General features: G+C 33.5%; 1 protein-coding gene across 1 annotated transcript in view; it reads right to left on the minus strand.

Annotated features, from left to right (window-relative positions):
- Positions 1–10029, minus strand: part of ZNF407 (zinc finger protein 407) — a 351767-nt gene that overhangs the window by 306639 nt on the left and 35099 nt on the right. Inside the window, exon 3 of the mRNA XM_052786923.1 lies at positions 5638–5752. Coding sequence (XP_052642883.1) covers positions 5638–5752 — 115 coding nt within the window. The remainder of the gene's footprint in view (positions 1–5637; positions 5753–10029) is intronic.

Consider the following 10029-nt stretch of genomic DNA (forward strand, 5'->3'; position numbering starts at 1 on the left):
TTCCACCGCCTGTACCCGAGTCTCCCACTCACTCGCTTTAACTCCAGCCAACTCCATGGCAGACATCCAGGCCAAGAGAGTCTCGCACAACATACCGTAGGATCTGTACCAGTTGTTTAAAGATGCTGGGAGCCTTTCTGAATAAAAGTAAATTGCTTCCATTTCAAGTAGTTTTCTTAAATAGTAAAAATAGAGACCATGTACTGAAGGTTGTGTTCGCAAATCTAATAAAATGATAGATAACTGAACAAAAATTGGCAAGATAATATAACACATATGTTACCTTGCTCCATATATTTTTCTAGGATTTTCTTATTAATTTGTTTAAAAGTGTGTGCAAGTTTGGAAAGCTGTTACGTAAGTTCACCCCATTTTTCTTTACTAAAGTAAACGTAGGCACAAGTGTATGATAGGACCAAACGGCAAAATGCAGACAGAGAAACTCAGAATAGTTGCATCTGGAACAGTCGTTTCATATGCATTTATCTCTGATCTAAACAGCTGAACCAAATACATATTTTTTGTTTGGACACATTGGTAGGTATGATGTGTGTAATTAATTGTTCATTCAAAAATGCAATTTCATGATGCATTTGATGATTTAGGTATACAACAGTTTTAGTTCTCAGAGCTGACTAAAAATAGTGATTTTAATTTATTCCTGCTGCCTACAATTACCCACAACCATGTATTTTTAAATATTTCCAGCCTATAAAAATTACTAATTTTTGCCACTTGTGTTTATCTGCATTTAGACTTTGATTTGGATAAATTAAGCTCTCAAGTGTTCCTTGCTTTATGAAACTCCGCATGTTGTACACTTCAACACAAATAAATGACTTCTACCATTAGAGGTTTAAATAATGTAATGTATTTCATGCTCAGCCTGAAGCTGGATTCCAATGAAGTTGCTAATGCACGTAATGATTAAGTGTAACTCAAATACTAACTGTGTTGTTGAAAACATGACAGGCAATAATTTGGTCTATTATATTCTGCCATTTAATTGCCTAGTACAGACATTCTCTGACACGTTATGAAGCAATGATTTACAATTATTCAAGCTGCAAAGGTCAGAAAGTGACATTATAATCATCTACACAGAGATCCCTTCTAATGCACAAAAACTAGGTAATACCACACAAAAATAGTTTTACTAGAGTAGCAACTTTCTATTTAATATTTCCCAAACTGCACAACTATAAATAAATAATTTACATTACAGTACATTAAGGCATCCTTGAAAATATAATGTTTTTCCTGCTCCTACCAATAAATTTATGAATAAGTCTTTTTTTGCTTGCTAAAAGCAATCTTAAGAGTATGCTTTCACTAAAAGTAGCCTGACATTAACAGTAATCAGTTAAAAAAAAATCTGAAAATCTAAAAGAATTTTTAGAACACAACACACAGGAGTTCAGCCAATTTTTTTGAAGCAGCTGGTCAAAGCACATTCTTATCTATAAAGTACGAAGATCTATTAGCCACTATACTCAATATAGGGGAATATTTTTCTTTAGACATTCTCAAAGCAACCACTGTCATTAAAACACTGAACTTTATACAGATTAAGATCTCTGAACTATTCTTAGCATTAACAACAGCAGCAAAAGTCAAGTTATTTCCATGCTTAGGATACTATAACTCCTCAAAGCTTGTTTATATGAGGCTTTAAAAAATAACCAAATTTAGCAAAACAGTTACTTAGCAGAACATCTTATAACATCTCCAGAATTAATTGGGAAAAGGAGTTTCAAAGCAAACCAAGAAGAGCAGAAAGTAAAAAAGATTAATACCTCCATCCATCCACCAAAAGACCAAAACAAAGCAAAAAAAACCAATAACAACAACAAAAAAACCCACAAGAAAGAACTACTTCAGCAAAATACAGAAAAAACCCAACCCCCCCTCCAAATTCCTTTGTGTATACAAATACTTACTTTTGTTCCTTAAAACACTTGACTGCTATATATGGAATAAACATCACAAAGACACTGCTACAAATGTCCTTTCAATTTTTAGGAAGGTAGCAAAAAATGTTTATGTGCATGTTTTAAACACTGAAAATTTTCCTAAAAATCCAAACCTACCTTATACCCATCTTCCTCAGTAGATTTTTAAGAAGTTGTAAAGGAAAGGAAAAAAAGAAAGAAGCAGCCACTCTTACTTGAAACATGTAACTACATCCCCAAAAATTCTGTTTCTGAAAGCAAAGGCAAGAAAAAGGCAAAGGAATAGTAGATGTATTTTTAAATCAAACATTGCCTATAAATTCTGTTCAAAAACTCAAGTGCAGAACAATGCATTTTTCATGTTGTACCTGAGGCATAAAATTTGAAAAGTGCATGATAAGCCTTTTCACTGCATTTCACCAGGCAAATGAAACAAAAATTTTAAATGCTGGGCAACCAAGATTTGCTCATCTAACCCAGGGTATCAGCCAATTTCAGAGCCAGACTTTTGAAAATTAAATTCAAATATGCAGCAGTTTGCTACCCGCAGAAAATAGATACTATCTCTGAAATAATGGGATATATTTTACAGCCATGGGTATGGAAAAGAAAACAATTAACACACATCTGCGATAAGGAAATGAGTAGCAGACGGTTTATTCCAAATGTTAAAACATTAGCGGTGTCCAATTTCTGTGTCATGTAGTTTCTGCTGTGTAGCTGAAGAAAAACAAACCCTGAACTTCAATTAAAAAAAAATAAAACAACACAGCAAAATTACTGCCTTTTTCAACAACTAAGTGAATTATATATTGTGTACTTTGTATCGTGTAAATATAAGCATCATTTGGAAAATTGAGACACAGCAAACCCTTCCTAAAACAACACCACAGATAGAGCTTTTTGCTTTTTTTTAAAGAAAAAAATTTCCAAAGAATTTTTCTCTAAAAAAGGAAAAAAAAAAAAAAAGATGGTATTTTGAGATCACACTACACCACAATGTTGCACTGACATTTCACCTTTAGAAAGTGCCCAAGCAGATTCAAAAGCTTTTGAAACACAATTTATCCTCGCAACTAGCAGAGGGCTTATTACTATGAATCTAAAAGTCAGAGGATAGAATATTAACTACTATAGAAAAGAAAACATAGTGCAGGACCTTCTGTTTGTGACAAAATTACGGAGTTAATGTTCCTGAAAGATCACTTCACCTTTTAAAGCATGATTTTTAAAAAGGTAAAATTTATAGCAATTAAAGCTAATGAAGAAATGCAGCATGAGCTGCTTATGTTCAGGAACTAATAGGTCCACTGAGCATTTCTAAGATTATTTAGCCATCAATGATAATGAATTGACATTGTCAGTGGTGTTAATGTACCAATGCTCTATAGTGCCACTAATCCGATAGCCAATCGTAGCAATTTTATTTTTTTTTATGTTGCTACTTTATTTTTTTAACTTACACACTATCCAATCCTTTCAATTAAAATAGCAGAAATACAGCACAGGCTATTACACTTTTTTCTGTTCTTCCACGTTTAGGGATGGCACATTCATTATTTGGACTATGGTTCAAACTGCTCTGGTCATTCCTCCTTCTTCAAATCCTGCTCAATTCTTCAGGACTGTTAGCTACAGTACAAAAATGTCTTTTCCAATTAAATCAGTGTTAATATATAATTCTTAAAATACATTTTTGGTGCACATTAAGTGAAATGTGATGATTATTTATACAGGTATACAAATAAGATTTTGTAAGCACAGGGTATTGTGGTATATGTCTCTTCAGCTGATTGTTTTGTCATATCTAAATAGGACAGCTTCACGTTGTTGATGAAAACTAGCAATACAATACTACACACAAATGCAAAATGAGTACCTGCTTGGCTACCAGGTATGACATGCCAGCAACATACAGGAAGCAGTCAGCTTAGCAAAGTGACTAACATTTAAGTCCACAGGTTAAATCATTCATACATGTTTTGCTCTCTTGCATAACTGTCGTGAATTGCAACCAAGAGTTGTGTAATTTCTGAGACAGATTCTAAGAATGTGTCAATCCTGAAGGAAAGGAATGAGCTTTTGAAAAAAATGAGGTACTGTGCCAAATCCCAATAATTTTAATTTTCTTTTTATAAAAGATACAGTATTAGCTATTTTGAGATTTTTTTACTTCTCCTCTTACAATAACACAGTTAAATGATATGATGATTTTTCAGTTTTAAGTTAAAAGGGAACTGAATAAAGAACCATTGTCAAGTTTGTTGACAACTTCTAAAGAACAGAGCTTAGCCTTAGCTAAACAGTTTTGTGGATCTGTAGTTGTTAACTACCTTCCATGCCAAATTCTTGGCAATTCATATAGCAGAGATAGTAAATAAGATTTTTTCAAACAATATAAAATAGCCTACCACGCATAATGTTCTTTTTAAACATGCTGAAAAATAAAGAGTAGCACAAGTTATTCTACTACTGATATTCAGTGGACTTAAGAATTAGGCTCATACATTTTTACTTCTTGTTTCAAGAAGTCAGCAATTAATTTTCTTAAGTGAGTAAAAACATCCAAAGTATCTCATAATGCTGCATGCAAAATTATTTGAAAAATAGAAAGATGAATCAGTGAAAATCACTCAGCTGCATCTTCAGCTGAAGAATCACTTGTGCTTTAAAATGTGTAACACACTTTGTCCTGCAGTAGATCGGTATACTAAGGCTAAAAAAACCCCTCCTGCTGAATATTATCCCCAACATCACACCACACCATTCATGTGTGCACTGCATCATCTAATTGAACCTGTGCTGTTCTACACATTAGCCATAAGACTGCTATAGCAGGTTACATAGGTTTGAGTAAAATGTTTTTATATGATGCATATATTAGTTAATTTCTCCAGCATAATAACATTAAAATATATTTTTAATCAGAACTAGGGTATTAAAATCCAACTTTGAATGTCCTATGATGTACCATATATGCCATGGCATTTTAAAACCTTTTAAACATTTCTGCTAAATTAATTAGTTTTGCATTAAGGAGTCTCAATGCCTCCTATTAAATGCAACACATTTGAAGGACAATTAAACATTATGAACGATCCTTCTGAGGAAATAACGATTAAGTAAAAAAGAAAAACAAGATTTTTTGGGGTAACAAACATGAACACAAGCATACATAAAAGACTTCAATTTATTTTTAAAGTCTTATGCCTGCAATATTTTAGATCCGTTTGTTTGAAAAATCAGTCTTCTGTTTTGTTTTCGTAAAGAATGAAAACTCTAATGGAGTCCAGAAATCTGCTAATGGTACTAAAATTATAACAGTATAGCAAAAGAAAAAAACCCACACAGTAAAGTCTATATTATATATTTTTTATGTCTTTAAATGGAATTTACAGTTCTCCCTGGCAATGTGAATGAACATCCTATAATTTAGTCAATTTACAGATTACAGGTTCAAATTGACCTTGTAGCCCATAAAATTGCTCATCTTCAGTGCAGGATTAGAAGTGGGAAAAGAATGTCATAACTGTATTTAAGGAATTTACCATAACAATGGAAAGGAGGATATGCATGCATAATTTTAGCCACTCTTGCTCACATCACAGTTTTCAATTCTGAAACAATGCATATCCTGCACTCTTCTCCTGGTTAACCATGGTGGAGACTGTTTCAATTTACTCACCCACAGACATGACACTTGTATTCCCTCATCCCAAGGTGCCTCTTGACATGGTTTCTGGCGTCTCCAAGCTGAGCTGTTGCAAAGTGGCATATCTTGCACTTGAATGGCTTTGATCCTAAGTAAAATTTAGCATAAGATATGAGTTGAATTAGAATAATATATCACCCACGGTTAAAGAAATAAAAAATCCTGGGAAAAAATAACCTTTAAAAAAGCCTATCCCACATTTAACCTGTTTGAGATTTTTGCTTAACAAAAAAAAAGTATCTGTCTCATACATAAATTTATACTCCCAGGACACAGACGGTATATACTGTACATTACTCATTAAAGTTTCCTTAAGTTCAAGATCATGGAAACTACTCTCTTAACTTTTAATAACAATTTATTCTTTTTTTATTATTATTAAAAAAACCCACAAAATATTAAAATGGGAAGACAACATAGTAGGTAGATAACCTTGCAACAAGACGGCAAAAGTTGTTCTACACCTTTCCCCATTTCCAAATGCTGAAACTCAGGTAATCATCTTAAAGGGGCTTGATACTGGTGTAAACTGCAAAATGTACTTGGTTTTTAAGCAAATATATTTAAAGTAAAGTAATTTTACAAGTCTCCTGACTTTGAATAGATTTCACATTAGCATTGGTATTTCAGATTTGTTCTGTCACACAGAGAAAATGATTCATCACCTAGCTGTTGTAATGACATGCAATGTATGAATATACAGTGGATAAAATATTATGCCTTTATGACTGTTTTATGGTCAAGAATTTATGATTATTCTGCAAACCAGAAGTATTGACATTTTGGCTATTATTTATTTCAAGAACAAACTTTAATATTAAATGTCTACTGCAGACCAAAGAACTCCGAAATTATTTCTCCAAGGAAGAAGTACCAGCCTATTTCTTGTATCACACCAGTTCAGCAAAAAGTCAAATTATCTGTCTATCTTAATTAACAGTGATCCTCTCTCGAGGAAGGAAAAACTATTTTTTTTACTGAAATAGTTAAATTGGGCACATGTCAGTCCCCATGTTATTACATAGCAACATCATTCTAAAGCATGCTGTAGCACTTTCCAATTTTCTGACCACTAAACCCCTAAATCAGTAAATCAAAATCATAGAACTGCAGTTAAAAGTAAGTACAATATGGTTACAGAGTCTCACTATTATGTCTAGTATATGTTTTGTGAAGTACTTCTTCCAATACAGTTAAGCATAATATGAAATATGTGATCTTTAATAAATACACATAAAGAGCTCTGATAAGAAAAATGTTGCACTGTATCATACTTGATCAATGAACCTTTTTTCTTTGCCCTTGAAAACAGAATATCCTCCAAGAATCCGTTGGTGAAATTGAGGATCTTAGTAAAAATTTTTAGAGTCTTAAATTTCAATTTAATTCCCAAAAGCTGACGAAAAATGAAGCATTTAATTTTAATCTTCTAACTGAAATAAAAAAGTCAACAGTATTAAGCACGGGCAGACAAGGTTGAATATTTCACAGTTCAATGACAATGAAGCCAGATCTCTTAATACTTCCATTTCTACTGTTGGAAGTAGATGTAAAATATATTTAGCACCTGAATGGTTATATCTAGTCAGCTTTATATGTTTAAATATCAAAAGCAGGTTGAGACTGCAGCTAACAGCAATCACGTTCTATCAATCACACTGAAAAACCCCAGTTTATTTAAATGATCCTGAAAAAACTAAATTAATCATTAATTTGGTGACATTTCAAATCAACACTGCATTCTATAAAGAGACCCATGCAAATAAAAAAAGGCCTATCTTTGCATTAAATAAAAGAGTATTAAAAGTTGATGGTTTAACTTATGATCTTAAAGACTAATTGCACAATTAACATCAACGCCACAGCTGGAGAGGATTTTTTTAAATTTATTGGTGTTTATACTGCTCTTTTTTGTCAAAGAATTCAAATACCATGTGGATTCAATCCTATGTTCCCTTAGTTTCTCTCCTACTGATTAAATTGTAAATTCGTTCCTCATTCTGTTACTGCAGGTGTCCCACAGGGCTTCCATACAAGACCTTTGCTGTTTTCCATTTACATGACTCCTTTGTGAAGAACTCGAGTTCAGACCAATCATAGCTACAGTGTGCTGACAATACAGAAATGTATTATTCTGTTGACTGCTCTCATCCAAAAATCACTGAGGCCTTGAGGTTTTTTTATTTATTTCTCAGATCCAGAGCTGAATATCTGTTAACATCTCCATTTAAACTCCATGGAAATTCAAGTGCTGGCAGGCTCCAGTCAGTACTTACCACCTGAAACAAAAGCAGCGCATCTCCCTTTTAGGTTGCTGATGCCAAATTTGTTCCAGTATGTTCTTGGATGGAACAACTCAAAATTTTATACTTAAGATGAAGACATTACACTAAGAATTAAACTAATAGGGCAAAAAATCTGTATTTGCCATAAGGCTATCTGAAACAATGTTGAAGCAATTAACCATTTCTTAGCCATACTTGCATTATCACAAACTTTAATGGTTCTCATATGCTGTGTTAAATGTGATACTATTGGATTCGCACTTGGCTTTTAGTTCACAGAAAAATGAGAAAAATACTTTCAATATAGCATCTTTCCAACAAAATTACTTAAAAAAAAAAAAGCCACAGAATTACTTTACCCACAAGTTATAGCATGGAAACCAAGTGTACATTTTCTGATGGTAGCAGTAAACAATAAGGCTCTTAACAGGAGAATTGGGAAAAAAACAAAACAAAACAACAAATTGAAAATAGACTAAATTTAAGAGTTCAGGTCAGACAGACAAAAACCATGCTACTGTCTCACAAAAAAAGACTGGAGGTCATAGTCCTTATTTTACATTAAGACAACAGAGACCCAAAACTATAAAAAAATTAACTGTCTCAGCTTTAAGCCGGCCAAAGGCAACATCATCTGCACCTGCAGGCAGAGCTGTGTCCCTAGCTCAGGCCTAATGCAAAGTGAGCAGAGCCACATGAAACATCATCATACCACCTCCTCCTATGTTTAGGACATGGGGAGTAAGATACCACACTTACACTGAGCAAATCTTCCATTAACTGAGAAATCTGATGAGAAACGAAACAAAGATGATGTGGTTGCAGGTGATTTTTCGTCAGATGTTGATTGTTAATTAAGTTTATGGGACCTCCATCAATTGCGAACTAAAAAGTCTTCCACCTCTACTACTCCTTTTATTTTTCTTTACACTTCCTCATTTTCACTTGTCAACATGTGATGGACTTACTTGTTATCTCCTCTCTAGCGAAGCTTCCCTTTCATTTGCAATGTGAAAATCTCCTACGTTATTTAATGGTATTTTGAAACATTATTTTGCTATTAATGGAAATCATTAGTTGTATCTTCCTACAACTTTCCCTTCCCCCCTCCCCCCCAAACCATCACCAATTACTCAATTAAAAAAAAGGCAAGGAGTTGGACATGGTTACACATACATACAAACATATATATGCACACCTGGATGCTGAAGGAAGATTTTTTTAAAGAGCACATAATCAGAACAATAAATGTGAAAATGGGCAGCTCTGCTCCTGTTGTGTACCTGGTGTTACCCTGGAACAGACGGGAAGCTAGAAATACTGTACTTTGCCTCACCAATGTTATAAGGCAGTGTGTATACAGTTGGTGGAGTAGGTCAGTTCCCTCTGCCACCACTCCCAATAACCCAAAAATATTTGTTTCTTATTCAACTGCATCTTTGTGATACAGATTGGAAGAAAAGGTTCTATAAGTCACAAAGGAAATCACAAATACGAAAATACAGATTGGAAGAGAAAGCCTTCTTCCCATTAACTATTAATAAGTGTCTCCACATTACTATTTATGTGAATAAGCAAAGCATAAGAAAAGCATTTCATTTAAAGGTGCCGTGAGAAAGAGGGCAGATAAAACTCTATTCTGTAACCCTTCTATACCTCCTCCACACACACTACCAAAAAATGACTTGCAAAATGAAATGTATTCTTTTACTGCTTTGCGTATTTAGGGCCATCCAAAAGCACAATAAAAATATACTTCATGATAAGACCTACACACAAGATGTTAAGAAGTACACTAACTTTTACTAAATGTTACAATCAATGATGTAACTTATGTAAGTAGGGTTGCTTTGTCATATATTGATAGTTACCTCACTTTCACATCCACATTAACTTGATTTTAAATGCAATTAATACATATAGTCAAGGAAGACTAATGGACTACATTCTGCACTTAACCTGGTGGACATTTTCAAATGGCACAAGTGACCAGTGCAAACCTATTTTGCATTGTAAACGACTAAATAAATCTTAATGGATTAAGAATGATCAGCTATCAACACACAAGGGAAATTAAGTG

The sequence above is a fragment of the Harpia harpyja genome, chromosome 5 (assembly GCF_026419915.1).
Source record: "Harpia harpyja isolate bHarHar1 chromosome 5, bHarHar1 primary haplotype, whole genome shotgun sequence".
Lineage (NCBI taxonomy): Eukaryota > Metazoa > Chordata > Aves > Accipitriformes > Accipitridae > Harpia > Harpia harpyja.